At 44.9% G+C, this 16,680-nt stretch overlaps 1 protein-coding gene across 1 annotated transcript in view; it reads right to left on the bottom strand.

The window, feature by feature from the left end:
* The window catches only part of BSN (bassoon presynaptic cytomatrix protein), a 240,442-nt gene that overhangs the window by 60,400 nt on the left and 163,362 nt on the right, over nucleotides 1–16,680 (bottom strand). The window contains exon 3 of the mRNA XM_043975309.1: nucleotides 5,942–7,018. Coding sequence (XP_043831244.1) covers nucleotides 5,942–7,018 — 1,077 coding nt within the window. The remainder of the gene's footprint in view (nucleotides 1–5,941; nucleotides 7,019–16,680) is intronic.

Here is a 16,680-nt window from a genome sequence, read left to right as displayed (position 1 = left end):
AGGCCCTGCATTTGGATCATGGTTGAAGCTTGCTTGGGCTCTGCCAGTAACAAACTATGGCTCCCAAAGGGAGTATCAGACCACGAGAAGAAGAAGAACCGAGCCAAGCTATCACTTCAGTAGGCGAGAGATAGGACCCAGCGGGGCAGTGGGACATCTCCAGGGGGTGAAGGGAAGCCCCTGAATAGCACCAACCCCTGGTGGAGCAGGATGGGGCAGGCAGCCAAGACACTGAGTGCCAGAGCCAAGCACTAAGAGACTGAAAATAACAACCCAGGACAGGAATAGTTTGCAAGTGTTTGAAAAATCTCTGCTTGGACTGAGTCAGCAGTTCCTCAGGCCTTGTCCAGGGGTCACCAGGGAGGAGCTGTCAGGAATATTTACTCACCTGGAGCAAAACAAGGCTTTCTAAACCCTGCCTATTCCCAAGGGGCTGACTGGACATCTGGCTAACTAGGGTGTAGCTGAGGTCTTGGCCTAGACCGTGAGCTGGGGCCAGGTGAAGAGGGCCCGTTCTGAACGAGCTAAAGGCATCTCCAGGATCCAGCCTGATCAGCAGCTCCAGGAGTGTCCGGCAGCCACCTCAGCTGCTGGCTGGGCCCCAGGGCTCTGTCTGAAGACACCCGTCTCACAGAGTTCATCACTGAGCCTGGCAGGCTGAGCCACCGGAGCCTCGCCCCACCTGCACCTGGAAGCCAAGCCTTTGGCCCAGACACCATAACCACAGGGGAGGCTGGGATTTGGAGCTCTGCACTAACTGTTGAAGTAAGCAGGAGAGAATTGAACTGGGCCTCAGTTTCCTGTAAAATGAAAGGGTGAGACTAGGCTCCAAGAGCCATTCCAGTGTTCAAATCCATGATTTTCTTTGTCCAGGTGAATAGTTGAAGAAACACACCTCCCTTCTCCTAGTAGAGGTGGGGGACCAGGGGTGTGAAATGTTGCATGTCAGTCCTATCCATTTTATTTAACTGTTTTTCTTGGTTAGAAGAGAGAGTTCTAAAGGGGGAAGGGAAGTAAGTACATCAGGAAATGAGTGGTGTAAAAACAAATGGCATTAATAAAGTTTAAGAAAGGAAAATTATTATTTATTAAATTTTTAGCATTCTATATGTATTATCATTTTATGATCCCATAATTCTCTAAATTTTATGATTTTATGAAATGGGGTGAACTGAATTGAGAACCTGCAGTGGTATAGTGAAAGGGGCCATGGATCTGGAGCTGGCCCGGGTTAGAATCCCTACCCCACCACTTGCTTAGCCGTGTGTCCATTATCTCATTTGATCATCACAATAACCCTGGGAGGTAGGTGCTATTATTATCCCCATTTTGAAAATGGAGAAACTGAGGCAAACAGAGGTTGAGTGACTTGCCCAGGATCACACAGCTAGTGTCTGAGGTCAGATTTGAACTCGGGTCTTCCTGACTCTAGGCCAGTGCTCTATCTAGGCCAGAGAAGCCAAGGACAACACCACTGGGCTGGTGCTTTCAAGGATATTCAGAGAGGGAAGAGCTCTGCTTCTTTCAAGTAGAATATAAGCCCTTTGAGGGCAGGGGATTTTAGTTGGGGAGGGTTGTGTCCCCAGTGCCTAGCAATGGGCAATGTACTTTTTAGGTGGTTCTTAATAACTGCTGAATTGAATTGGCAGAGAAAGCTGTAATCTGAAGACAACCTGACCTAACCCCAGCTTCCTAGGGGAGACTTTTCCTTGCCAGGATTCTGCTCTCTGGCATGCCATGTCTTTAATAATTCTCTCCAGGAAGCCTGGTACCAGGGTAGGCAACGGTCTAATGGAAAGAACATGGAAGTGGGGATCAAAAGACCTGGGTTTGAATCCTGTCTCTTGCAGTTACTAGCTATGTGACCTTGGGTATATATCCCTTCACTTTCTGAGCCTCAGTTTCCCCGTATGTAAACTGAAGGGGAGGGACTTGATTTTCAAGGTCCCTGCCAGATCTAGATCTTAGGCTGATCCTTCCATGAGCCGTGTACATGGTCCAGCTGCAGAGAGAGGGGAGAGGGCTGCAGGACTCTCTCTACGTGCTGCTGATCACACCTTTGCCTGGCCAGCCCCACCACAAGCAACACCCCATGTTTGCCAGGGATGGGAAGCCAACGAGAAAGGCCCCCTCCCTATAAAACCCATCACCTCCGGTGCCTTAATGAGTCACCCTGGTGAGAAGATGATTGTGATCTGGGAATTCCACAGAGACTAGGAGTGACGGAGAGGCTGAGGGCATAGGCCCTGAGCTTTTCCTTTGAGTGAGTTAGTGTGTGCCATAATAGAAGTTCTCTTGCTTGATGCCCAGCTGGTCCATCTGATTCTACTTGGAAACCTCCTCTCAGTTCCAGAACTGCTGGCAAAGGGCTGGAAGAGTATGGGAAGTGCTGTGCAAACTCCCAATCATCACAGAAATGTGAACCAGTACTAGGCTGTGGGTGCTGAGAAGGACCCAGAGGTTCCACTCATTCTATTTTAATTTAAAAAAAATTTTTTGCAGGGCAATGGTGGTTAAGTGACTTGCCCAGGGTCACACAGCTAGTAAGTTTCAAGTGTCTGAGGCCAGATTTGAACTCAGGTCCTCCTGAATCCAGAGCCAGTGCTTTATCCCGTGTGCCACCTAGCTGCCCCCAAGTTCCACTCATTCTAACTCCACTCAGATCCACAGCTGTAATTGCAAGGCCCCCAAATGGCACTAGGATCTCAAGGGGCTCTTGGGTCCATCCTTCCCCACCCATACCCTACCATCCACCCATCAGGACGATCTGTTATTGGAGGGAGCAGAGGGGAGAGCACCTGCTTTGGATAAAGACCAACAATTGGCCACGGGGAGAGTCTGCCCTACTTGTCCCTGGGGTAAAATGAATTGAGGGGGATACAGCTCACTGAGATGGACAGGGGGAATGAAGATCTTCCTTTTCTAAAATTTATTTTCATCAATAATGTTCCAAAGAGATGTCCTACAAGTAAGGAACATATCCCCAAATGGAGAGTTTCATAAAGACTAGGAAGGTCATGAAACTTGGCCCACACAGGCCCTCAAACTTATAGCCCCTGTTTTTATAGCACAGGAAGTTTTATAAAGGGCATTTGTCACAGCCACCAGATGAGGCAGGTAGTATAAGAATGATCATCCCCATTTCACAGGTGAAAAAACTGAAGTTCAGAGATGTGACATGGTCCCAAGGTTCCAAAACTATTATGTGTCAGAGCCGGACTACAAACTCAGAGTTCCACATTTATGCAGTTTTACATCTGCTCACATGAGCACAAGATTTAGAAGTGGAAGGGACAAGGAAGACCCTCTAGTCCTACCCCTCAGAGAAGATATGGGACTCATTCATGCTGGTGGGTCCAGGAATGAAACAGTCTACTGATGCTCGGTTTGGTGCTTATTTCCACTACAACATGCTGGAAACATTGGGCTTCAGGAAGCCAGCCTCCTACATCAGACCTAGCCTTCCAGAGTTCTGAGGGGCCCCCCTGACCTTCCTCCACCAGCCCCCATTCTCATTCCTCACCTCTGAGCTCTTAGCTCTTGCAAGGAAGGTAGGCGCTTGCAGAGGTGGGCTTTGCTTGGCCATCTGTCCCTCACCTTGTGGGGCTTGGCTAGGGGAGAGCAGCAGAAACTCAGGGCCTGCTATTCAAGACCTACTTCTCCCAACCTCTTAGTGGGAAGCCTTGAAAGAGGCAGGCCAAGACCTGGGGCCCCTCCAGCATCTGTCTGGGCCCAAAGCACCTCCTGTGGCTGGCTCCCCAGACCCTCCAGGTGTCCAGGGGCTGTGAACCTCAGCAGTTGTGGCTTCTCTTCTGCTTGTAGGCAGAGTTGGTGAACCAGCCAAGAACAGGGAGTTAGCCCAGCGCCAGGTGCTGCCTAAGAACCTCATTTATTGCCCTGAGCCGACATAGGAAGGTTCCATCTCTTTGACAACAAGATATTCCAAAAGCCATACTAGTTTTCATTTCATACCTATATTCAGAAGAAAGGCAAGAGGGAAAAATCCAGCTGAGCTAGGCCAAATTGGAGAACCAGGCCAGAGAGAACTAAGGACACTGTGCCAAGGCGAGCTTAGCCTGGCCCAGCCAATGCCTGTGGCCCAGTCCTAGCAATCAGCCTCTGGGGAAAGGGCTGCCTGCAAGTTGTGCCAAGAGCTTAACCCACTCTCTGTGCCCTAGATGTTTATCCCTTGTATCCGTGGACAGGGATGTCATGCTGCCAATGCTCTGGCTGCTTCATCAGAGGCTTCCTTCTATGAAGCCATGGAACCCTCCCCTCCTTTCTGGGGCTGAGAGACATGCTCCCTCCCCCCACCCTGGCCATCTCCTAGGCTAGAGCCTGTCATGGGTACAGATAGGCAGGCCAGAAGTCATGTTGCATGACAAGTGCCCAGTCACCACACCAAGCATCTACTTGACCTCAAGCTCAATGTTGTTCAGCAGATGTTTTAGGCACTTAGAAAAATAATCTATCAAACCACCCAGGTGAGAAATCACATAGTAAATAAATGTCCACTGAACTGGACTGGAAGGAATGAGCGGGTAGGGGTGTGTTGGGAAGACCATAGACCACCGAAAACCAGAGACCATAACCAACATTTTGTAATGGGACTATGGACAAGTTGCTTAAACTCCATGAGCCTCAGTCTTCTCATCTGTAAGACAGGGATGATAATATACATTATGCAGGGTTGTGGTGAAAAAAGTATCTCTTAAATGTTAAATCATTAGTGAATTATGTCCTGGATCTCACTGGCCACATCCCCATGGGACAGACTACCACTAGGAATAGCTATCCCATTCTACTAAGTTGGCCACTCAGGACAATCTCCTCCCTCTCTCATTTTCCATGAAGGTAAAGTCTAGGTCCTGAATCAAGAAACTCAAAGGTCAATCTGCCTCACCCAAACCAGCCCAGAGTCCATAGGAGTATTCTAACTCTGTCCACTGGTGTTCTCCCTTCCAACCCCTGCCAGAATGGAAGAGGGGGGAGGGAGTGGCAAAGCTTGAACCCCTTAGCAGGATTAGAAGGCAGGCAGAAGGAAGATTTTTCACCTAAAGGCCACAAAACAACCATTTTTCCATCCCAGTGATCATTCCCTATCTGCTGATTATTCTATAGGAGCAAGAGTTGGTAGTAACCTTAGCGATATCTAATCTAACCCATCTTCCCTCATTTTAGTACACTAGCTACTACAGAAAACTCCACTGATGGATTGGAGCAAGACTTAAATAATACATCCAAAGAAGTGATTCAATTCAATTCAACCACACTAATATTGATTTAGGTCCTGTACTGTACTTTAACATCTTGTGACCTATATAAATTGTTTTTAATTACTGCTTTGCTTAATCTCAGGCTGAAAAAATTCTGAATTTTTTCAGAGAAAGTGAAGTCTTCTCAGATGTTTACTCGGTATTCTTGTTTTTAGTGCTACAGAAGAGCCTAGTATGAAAAAAAAATGATGCCTCTATTTCCTCTCTTGATTTAAAGGTTTTACCTTTAAAAGGCCGTGCAGTCACCCTGGCTTATTCCAACAGAGACTGAGCTTCACTTCCCATTCTCCTTTAGGGATATCATCTCTGCACTCATGCCCTCCACTCACTAGTTTTAGAGGTTAGCAGATTAGGCCTTCTGGCTCCTTCTCCTTCCCGTCACTGTCATGAGTAGCCCTCGCTAACCAATAAACAGACTGTGGTCAGAGCTGGCTCATCAGCTGATCTTCCCTCAGACATGGTTTGTACAGCAGCCTCTGGTGGGGTGGTGTGGGAGGATGAGCCGCAAGCGCAGTGACTAAACTCTCCTTCCCTTGAAAGCCTGGCAGGACAAGGGATCTACTAGGGAAAAGTGTGGGGACATGTCTGTTCCTGGTTTCCTGATGGCTTGGCCTAAAGCCTGACCAGGATACCGATTCCCCTTAGGCGCTTGACTTATTCCTTACCTCCACCAAGTGAGGAGTTGGGTTGAAGCCACACAGGTTGCACACTTGTAGCTTGCAGGTGGTGCACGTATTGTAGTTGGATGGCTCCCGGGAGCCCACGTTGAGTTCGGCCTGGCACAGTGGACAGGTGACCTTTTCTTTCGGCACTTCCTTTGGCTTGGGGACAGCCTTGGGAGCGGCCTGATGTTCTGCCTTACTTTGCTTTGGACTAGGTGCCCCCGCTGGCCGACCAAGAGCCCCGGGTCCTGACCCAGGCTCAGATTTAGGTCCAGAAGCAGGGCCAGGCCCAGGACCAGCTTTTGGTCCAGTCCCAACCCCAGGCCGAGGCCCGGGCCCAGATCCTGGCCCAGCTCTAGGGCCGGCCCCAGTCCCAACTCCAGATACTGGCCCAGGCCCAGCCCCGGGTCCAGCCCCAGGTGCTGGCCCAGTGCCCCGTCCAGCCCCAGCCCCGGGTCCAGGTCCGGTCCCTGATGTCTTGGGCCCTGCTTCCTTACTAGCATCACTGAAGACAATCTTGGGGGGCCCTTTGCCAGGAGATGGCTGGCCTTGGGGACTGACCTCTGGCTGGACAGACATAAGGGTGCTGGCTTGGGTCAGCAGGGAAGCCCCAAAGCCAAAAAGCTTCCCTGTGAGTCCTTCTTGAGCTTGTTCTTGAGCCCCAGACCCAGGGGCTGGAGTTACTCCCTTGGCTGGAGAAGGATGTGTCTGAGGGGGAACCCTCCCTGCTTCCTGAGGCACAGTGGGTCTGGCCTGCCCTTGACTCGGGGCTTCCCGTTGTCCTGGTGCCACAGGAGTTCTGGGCCCTTCAGCCTGTCGGACACTAGGTCCCTGCTGGAGCCCGGGCTGGGCTGTTCCGGGGATTTTCTCTGGCTCAGGCTTCCTGTGTGCCTGTGTTGGGGGCTGGGGCTGGGGCTGAGGCTTCATCTGTGGCTGTGGCTGGGGTTGTTTGGCTGGGGAGTGGGCAGGAGAGAGGGAAGGCGAGTACAGCTGCTGCTGGCTTTTGGAACGAGGTGCGGTGGTCATGTCCATCCCCAAAGCTCTCTGCATCTGGCAATTCAGACACAGCCATTCTTTCACCTGGAAGAGAGAGAACACAGCGAGTCACCTCAAAGAAATGGCCTTCCTCGCCTCACCGGCCTGGCAAGTTGGGTCTAAACTGTTTGCTACACAACACAAGGGGGTCAAGGGGATGTAGTGAGGCTACAGAGCATGTGTGTGTGTGTGTGTGTGTGTGAGAGAGAGAGAGAGAGAGAGAGGGAGAGAGAGAGAGCTCTCGTCCCTGAGCACTTCCACTCAACAATACAAATGACACAGTCTTCACACTTTGATGTGAATCCAGTGCCCATTGGGAAGGCTAACCCAGTCTTCTTCCTGCCCACCTAACCCCAAAGGAACAGATATCTGGAGTGAAAATAGAATGTCTCCTCCACTTCGTATCTTGATGCCTCAATATGTAGTTCTCCAAAGCTATGCTAGAGAAAAGAAAGGCAAGCTTTAGCTGGTTGTATAAGTGAAGAAGGCTTTGAGAATGAGCCCAGCAAACTGTCACCTGAGAACCAGCCCTGGAGTGCAGAAAAGCCCATTCCTGGATGCTTGATCAGCAGGGGATGACATTTTCAGCCGCAGCATCTAATAGCTTCATAAAAGTTTGTTGAATTGAATCAAATGAAGAATTGAACAGTAAGAGTGGAAATCTATGTTTGTGAAGGAAGTCTCTGTGGTGAGATAATAATGGATGCTTTTGAAATCTTCAAGAAATGGATCATTTAGCCTCATGCCACTTGGAAGAGTCAACAGGAACCCAATCTACTTCCATCTGTCCTACTGTGAGGTCTTGGTGCCTGGCTAAGCTAATCCAGCAAGCCCAGGGGCTTCTAGTACTTCACTGATCTCCAGATCAGTGGAAGAGATTTTAGAAAGTCTTATTCAACCTCCTACTTTTACAAATGAAGAAAATGAAGGGAAGGGACTTGACTAAAGTCACACAGGTACTAAGGAGAAGAGTCAGGATTGAAACCCAGACCCAGGGACTCCAAATTCAGTGTCCTCTTCACTGTACTGCACTAACTACCTGGGGACAAAGCTACCCTTGGGCCCAGTCAAAATTCCCTTCTGTGTGTGGGAGTGCCTCCTACCATTCATTCCTTCTACAGACGAAAAAGGAAGGAAGCCTTTTCTGGCTTCTTATGCTCTTTTAAATTGCTAAAATTAAAACCAGTATCCACCTCCTGGAGCCAAGAACTTATCAGCAGTAACCCACCTTCCTTTCCTTTTAACTGTCAATGGCTGCTTCCATCCCTGCCCCACACAGTTAAAGGAACACTTTCAATAAGGGCACGACACAATTGCTGGCTGGCGGAAAGAAGCAGAAGAGAAAAAATAGCTCTAAGAGACAAGTTGGTCCAGGGAAGGTCTGATTAGCTGCCTTTCCCCAACTAGGGCATTTTCCAAATTTGCCAGAGTGGACTCTTTCCCACATCTATTTTTACCTCCCCATTCAATTGCACATCATCAGGTTCCCAAGCACACCCGAAATTCATTGCCTCATCCCTTCCTGCCTGTCTTTGCTAGCAAGGTAGTTGTCAGTATTCCTATCCCTTAAAACTCTTCTTCCGTTCTCCTGTCACCTCCCTGGCCCTACTCAATCCTTATTGGGGCATCGATTCAATTTGGACAGTGCTTTTCTCGGCCCAAGACAAAAACGGCCCAGCAGTATTACCTGCTTCAGGAAGAAGATACCTCCCTTCCCTAATATAACTCTCCACTCCTTGAAGGATGCCTAAGGGGGTGGGGTAAGCACCATTATCATTCAGTTGTTCCAGTTGTGTCCGATTTTCATGACCCCATTTGGGGTTTTCTTGGCAAAAGATACTGGAATGGTCTGACATTTCTTTCTCCAATTCATTTTATAGATGAGCAAACGGAGGCAAAACAGGGTTAAGTGACTTGCCCGGGGTCACAAAGCTAGTTAGTATCTGAGGATGGATTTGAACTCAGGTCTTCCTGATTCCAAGCCCAGTGCTCTATTTGCTGTACCATCTAGTTGCCCTAGGAAGGGTATGGTATGTGAAAATGAGAATTCCAGGTCATAGGAACATAGATTTTTGAGCTGGAAGACATCTTAGAGGTCACTGAATCCAATGCTCTCATTTGAGGGCCTATGAAAAAAATTTGAGGGACAGCAGGTGTCATGTCATTCCTTTGGGACTACTTGCCTGGTTTCTTTAGTCTCAGTGCTCTCTCTCTCTCTGTCTCTCTCTCTCTCTCCTTCCCTCCCTCCCTCTGTGTGTGTATGTGAGTGTGTGAGTGTGTGTGCATGCGTGGGTGTGTGTAAGGCGGGATTAGGCTAGCTGCCTAAGGGACTTGACCTTCCAAGTCCTTCCCTTGTCCTCACCAACATTTGTTCACCTGTCCTATTATTCATTCATTCATTTGTTCATTCATTCATTCAAAAGACATAGTCCATTATAACCTCAAGGACTACTGATGGCTGACCTCTTTGGGACTTATTGCCACCAAGCAAATCATTGGACTGGTCTTCTGACTTGTTCTTCGGTACAAATACCCTTCCCATCCTCTCCATCAAGCCAGGCTCCTCTCTGCCTTCAAACCTTAGTGTAACCTTGCTTCCTCCCTGGAGCTTGCCATGACCTCTTTTTGGATAGATGGCCCCAAACCCAGTCACACAGTCCTCATGATGATCTCTATGGAGTTGTCACTTTGTGCACATGTGTTTCTGTCACCTCCGTCTACATTCTCATGGTAAAGTTCAGAGACAGAAAGGAGCACATCTGCAAACTGCCAAATGGGATCTGGCCCGAGGCAGAGGAAAACTTGATTCAGGGACTCAAAAACAATGTAAACAACAAAAATGATTGCCAAGCTCAAAGCCAATTATGATACTAAATATATGCATGGGGATGGAGATATTTTGAGACTCAATAACATTCTTCCATCAAATACATTGGTTTTTCTTCTCAGTATTAAATAGTTCAACATTTAAAAAAATAAACCAAATTTTTAAAGCCCTGAATCAACCTTTTTTTGGTGTGTGTGTGTGTGTTTGTGTGTGTGTGAAGCAATTGGGGTTAAGTGACTTGCCCAGGGTCACACAGTTAGTGTCAAGTGTCTGAGGTCAGATTTGAACTCAGGTCCTCCTGACTCCAGGGCTGGTGCTCTATCCACCGTGCCTTTAGCTGCCCCTCAACCTCTTCCAAACACTTGGACAGATTCCTCTAACAACTTGCAGAATAACTAGTTTTGATCTCTGGGCCCTACCCCAAGAAGTATCCATGCCCCCTTTTCTTCACAGCATGAGTACTCCCACTATATTTATTCCCGTCCGATGAGGGGCTACTTAAGGATATGAAACATGACTCTGTGAAGAGATGAAGAAGAGAGAACCTTGTCACCTCATTGAGAGCTGAGCAGCATATCTAGAGGAGATGGCCAAGGGCACACCACTAAGTTAGCAATGAAGTCTGCCAAAGACCCAGACATAGCTTTTCTATTCTCAAGCTTTCCATAACTCTATCCTTCTAACCCACAGATCATCCTGAGTTTTCTGTAGGTTCTTCAGATGGTCATTGGGCCAGTTATTATAATAACTATCTTAAGGAATCCTCCACTAAAGTCCTCTCCAGTGCCACATTGTGGTGTGGCAGCGATTGTGAGTTCTCTGAGCCTATGCCAGTCAACTCTGGCAAGTCTCAAGTTAGAATGATTTCATGATGAGTTACATATCTCTTCTCCAAGGACAATACACATTTATTAAGAACTTGACAGAATGCTAGTTCCTTGAGGGCAGGGACTGGTTCATTTTTGTCTTTGTATCCTCAGCATCTAGCAAAGTGCTTGGTAAACAGTAGGTACTTCATAAATGCTTGTTGATAAGTTGGTTGATTTCCCTACTGTTTACAGAGACCCAACCTTGACACTGGGGGAAACACAAAACTTAGATAAGACTTGGCACCTGACCTCATAGAGCTTATAACAACAGGAGGACAAGGCAAAACCAGATAATTCTAATATACAACTTTTTCTTGAATTACAGAGATGCAAATAAAATGTCATACGAGGTCCAAGGGACAAGACTGCCAATGGGAGAGATAAGGGAAGACTTCATTGAGACCCAACCTAGCTAAGTTTGGAGAAGGTCATCACCAGAGGGTTGGTTACTACTCAAGATAAACTAACAAATAAGTGTGTGTGTGTGTGTGTGTGTGTGTGTGTGTGTGTGTGTGTGTGTGTGTAAAATGGGCAGCTAGGTAGAACAGTGGATAGAGCATTGGGCTAGGAATCAGGAAGACTGATCTTTATGAGTTGAAATCTGGCCTCAGACAATGTGACCTTTGGCAAGTCACTGAACCCTGTTTGCCTCAGTTTCCTCATCTATAAAATGAGTCAGAGAAGAAAATGGAAGACCACTCCACTATCTTTGCCAAGAAAACTCCAAATGGAGTCACGAAGGATTGGACATGACTGAAATGACTAAACAACAAAAATATACAATATATATATGACATATAAAATATATTTATATTTTAATATATGGTAGAGTCATTCATTACAATCCTATCGTAAGGCATAGGAGAGGTTTTGATTTGTGTCAATGGAGGGAAACAATCATACTGATGAAATCAAAGATCCTTAAATTATGACAACATTCCTCTGTCCATCCCTCGTAGCTCCCACTAAGGACTGACCATTTCAGGAGCCCATCAGACACTGGTGTCTCCCGGGAAAAAGTGCCATATTATTCTTCACTTTGGGAAAAGATTTAGTCAGTGACCACAAGAGCTTAAAGGGCCCTGGCCAGCACCCCCTCTTCTCTGGAATGTGTCACAGACATCTTACCCAAAATAGAAACTTCCAAAGAAATGACTGAAATATACCTAAGTGACTCAGAGCCCAGATGGATCCAGCTATTTCCTGCCTTTCTCCAGACTAAGATAGAGAATCTTAAACAACTCCCCCAGTTTGCCTTCCCACCCCCACCTACAGGCATCCAAAGAATACTTTTTGAGGGGGAGAGGGAAGAATGTTAGAAGTCAGTTCCTTTTCTTGGGACATATAGCATCCTGTGGGGCTCAGCTCAGTCCATATTTCTGATAAAACAGACCCTTCCCTGCCCCAGGATGGATGCTGCTGAAGTGCAGAAATTCCTGTTTCCAGTTTTAAAAGAAAAAGCATGAAGTCAGGCTGCTTCATTCATCCATTCATTTCATCCATTCAATGTTTATCAAGGGCAACTATGTAATGTCATCTCCTCAGACAGGACCAAGGACTGGACATTTGCTCTATTTCTCTTCCACTCAACAATGGCCACCTATCCAGGAAAAAATAAAAGTCTTTTCTTCCCACTCCCCACTCCCTTCCCTGTCCTCAGGGAGATGAACTAGACAGTCAAATTGAAACAGAAATGGGGCCACTAAACTGTATATAAGGATCCCTGTGGGCCAGAGTGATTTAGGAAATTACACATTAATATTATCTATGTTTTATTACATTTTTATTTATTTTGTTAAATACTTCCCAATTACATTTTTTTTTTAGTGAGGCAATTGGGGTTAAGTGACTTGCCCAGGGTCACACAGCTAGTAAGTGTTAAGTGTCTGAGGCCGAATTTGAACTCAGGTACTCCTGACTCCAGGGCCCGTGCTCTATCCACTGCGCCACCTAGCTTCCCCCCCCCCAATTACATTTTAATTTGGTTCTTGCTGCTGGTTTGTGGGAAGCATGTTTGATATCTCTGATCCGGATGACACTGGAGTAAGTCTTGGTACAGATCTGAGCTGCCTTTGTTGAGTAGAAAATACCTTAGGGGCAGCTAGGTGACACAGTGGATAGAGCACCGGCCCTGGAGTCAGGAGTACCTGAGTTCAAATCTGGCCTCAGACACTTAACACTTACTAGCTGTGTGACCCTGGGCAAGTCACTTAACCCCAGTTGCCTCACTAAAAAAATAAAAGAAAATAAAAAGAAAATACCTTAAATGTTTCTCTATAACCAGCCTGGACTTAAGACTCCACTGACCTTTTCTTGACCATGAGGCAGGACCATAGATTATTTTGCTGTCTTTCTCTCCTGATCTATTTCTTCCTTGTGACAACTACCTTCCCTGACTCTATTCATTATTCTTCTGGTCCTCAATTGGTAGGCTGATTAGGACAATGTTCCCTTCCCTGGCCACCACTCCCTGAGCCCTCATACTCATCCTAATCAGCCTCATTTCTTTGGTATGTCTATCCCACTCTCTCCTACCTTACTATTGTGCCCTCTGAAATTCTTGTTCTATTATTAACAAACTGCCCCCTTTATTTTAGACCTGTTCCCTACTCCCAGAAATAAATTTGCATATATTTTATACATATGTGTGTGTGTGTGCATTCATGTTTTTTTTCTCAACAGAATGTCATCTCCCTGAGGGCAGGGACTATTTAATTTTGTCTTAACACAGTGTCTGATAAATTGTAGGAACTTAAATAACTGTTGTACTGAATTGAATTTAATAAAAATCTCTTTAGTCACATTTATTTCTTTCCATCCCTAAAATCATTCTCTCATCTCTAAGGCAAAGTTTGGATATCATATGCCCCATGCACCTCTATACCCACAATGAGGTCAAATTTACAAAATTATAGCATCTCAGAGATAATCTGGTCTACCTCATACCTGAACAGAATCTCCTATTAAAAAACCCAACTTGTACCCTAGAACAGGAGTCCTTAACCTGGCACCTGTGAACTTAAAATTTTTTTCATAGCTGTATTTCAATATAGTTGTTTCCTTTTATAATATTTGTGTTTTTATGGTATGCATTTAAAATACTATTCTGGGAAGGGGACCATAGGCTTTATCAGACTGCCAAAGGGGTCCAGGGCACCCAAAGGATTAGTAGTTTGGATCTAGAGGATGATTATCCATGTTGGTTCTCACAGAGTATCCCTGTCATATCCTAGCCCAACTACTTTCTTTCTATCAGTTTTCCTCTCTGGATGACAGTGTGGCATAGGAGAAAAAATGCTAGGTTTGAGCTAGAAGATGTAGCACTTAAATCTTGGCTCTTCCATTTACTAACTATGCACCTCTCCTCTGTTGGTCTCAGTTTCCTCTTCTGTAAAATAAAAGGGTTGGACTAGGTCAGAGGTTCTTAACCTTTTTTGGGTCTGGCAGCCTGGTAAAATCTATGGACTACTTTTCATGATAATTTTTAAATGTATACAATAAAACACATATGATTACAAAGGAAAACAAAGGTTAGTGAAAAGAAAGGTGTAATTTCTTTTCTCTTCGAGTTCATGGACCCCCTAAAATCTGTCCGTATATACCAAGAGTCCCTGGACTAGATGACCTCTACAGTTTCTTATGTTCTGTCTCTGTGATCCCAAATGTCCCCACCCGGAAGGGAGCACATTCTTCTCTTGTGCATTCTATCTAATACTGGTTGCCATCTTGCCTGGCATACAGCCACTGGTCCACCAAGGAGAGTATGACTTCTATACAAGAAGAGAGAAAACTGTCTCTCATTGAGAGCCCTACCAGGCTGGAAATAACACCCCTTTGGGGTGTGTTTCTTTATGGGTCTTTACAATCTTCTAAGCCTTCTGCTGACTCCCCATCATCCAGGGAATGAATGGCAAAAAAGGTCTAGAGTCATCCTCAGTTGTAGTCAATATATCCTTACATTAAAGTCTTGACATAAAAACAGAATTTCAGAATTGGATGGTATATAAATATCACTCAATTCAACCTATGCCTGAAGTACGACTACCCTCTACTACATATATCCATCTTCTGCTTGAAGACCTCAATGGAAGACCAGAAAAGTGGGTGAAGTGAGGGGTTAAGTGAGCCTAGCTTCCCTTCAGTACTTAAATATGCTAAATACAAGAAAACAACATCAAAATCCTCACAAAAGTAAATTATCTTGCAGAAAAGGTAAAAGACTGATTAAAGTAGTAAGCAAAAAAAAAGATTCTAATACAATGATGAAATATTATTGGGCAAAGCTAAAATAAAATTGAAAAGAGGATGCCACAAGGGTAAAAATGAAATAACAAGATTGATTAGATAAGAAGAACATTTTTTTAAAAAAGTAGCTTTTAATTGCCTGACAAAGAATGAAATGGGAAAAGAGAGAGGTAAGGATTACCTTATATAAAAAAAAAAGAAAGGAAGGAAGGAAAGAAGGAAGGAAAGAAAGAAGAAAGGAAGGAAGGAGGGAGGGAAGGAAGGAAGGAAGAAAGAAAAAGAAAGAAAGAGAAAAAGAAAAGAAAAGTGGAAGTGGGGAATAGACAAAGGGTTTTTGGGTGGTGACAATCTCTATCTGGGACTGGGGGAAGAGTTCTGAAAATCTTATATCAGTCAGTAATAAAAGAAAGTTGGGAATTGTGCCTAGTGTTGGTATACGTCTATGTAAAAGCTAGGATTAGATTGATAATTAGTGAAATTAGGTAGATTGTACCCTCATTTACTACAGTAGGATATAATTTACCAAAATAAAATAAAGCAAATAAAAACCCAAACTCTCAAATTAGCAAGTATATCCATGAATGTCAATAAACTCCCCTATAGAAAGGAATATATAACTGGTGGAACTTTGATTTGGGTCAATCTTCTTGGAAAGCAATATGTAATTCTATAATAAGAGTTACAAAAAGTGAATATCCTTTAAGCTAGCTACCCAACTTTTAGGTTTTTATCCCAAAGACTTTATTAACAGTTGTTTACAAAACAACTCCTCTGTTTGTAATAGTAAAATAACAAACAACACAAAACAAAAAAACTATAGGCAAACTATGTGCCCAAGGATTCAGGAACAGTTGAATAAATTATAGCATATAAATGTAATGGTATGTTATTGGGCCATAAGAAATGACAAATATGACACATTCAAAGAAATATGGGAAGGTGTTTATGGGTTATTATATTGTTGGGAGATATAAAACACAACAATCTCCAGAGGACATGTTTCATGAAGAAACCAGTAGGGGAAACGCACGGTGGGTATGAACATGCTACACCATTTAATGATAAGGAACTTCAGAGAAGAACAGGAGTAAAGGATTTCATCAGAGAAACGGACAATCAAAAAGGAAGATTCACGAGGCTAGAGTGAGGTAACAGATGGACAGCATGGATGCTCCACTGATGTCGTCTTGTTGTCAGGAGAAAGGAAGGAAGGACCCCAGGACAAGAGGTGGTCCCTTTGGGAAACTTATGGGGGAACACCGATAAAAACTGCACTGGATGGGCTTACATGGACAGGCTGACATATGCATCAGCAGAGAGAACATCCAATATTATGAAATTATAGCTCTATTTGAATGTGGGAAGGCTTATATGAAGTTGGCTTATACGAAGTTGGTACAGAGTGAAGAAAACAGAACCAAAAGAGCAATATCTACACTGATTACAATAATGCAATTCAAAGACTACATTAACCAGTAACAAAAATCCAGATTAAATTTGTAGGATAACTTTGTTACCATCTTGCTAAATAGAGCATACATAATTTTTGTTTCTTTTGACATTCTGTAAATAAGTGAAGTGGGCAGGTAAAAAGAGTAATTTCAAAGCACTTTCTCATCTTGAGTTTTGTCTGTATTTTCTCTCTTTTGCTATTTTTTTTGTGATTGTAAGTATCTGAGGCCAGATTTGAACTCAAGGAAGATGAGTCTTCCTGACTCTGGGTCCATTTTTTGTTACTGTTTATATGTATATATGTGTATATGTGT

The sequence above is a fragment of the Dromiciops gliroides genome, chromosome 1 (genome assembly GCF_019393635.1).
Source record: "Dromiciops gliroides isolate mDroGli1 chromosome 1, mDroGli1.pri, whole genome shotgun sequence".
In the NCBI taxonomy this organism is placed as follows: Eukaryota; Metazoa; Chordata; class Mammalia; order Microbiotheria; family Microbiotheriidae; genus Dromiciops; species Dromiciops gliroides.
Note: the sequence above shows the minus strand (reverse complement) of the source record. Positions and strands in the feature narration are given on the sequence as shown.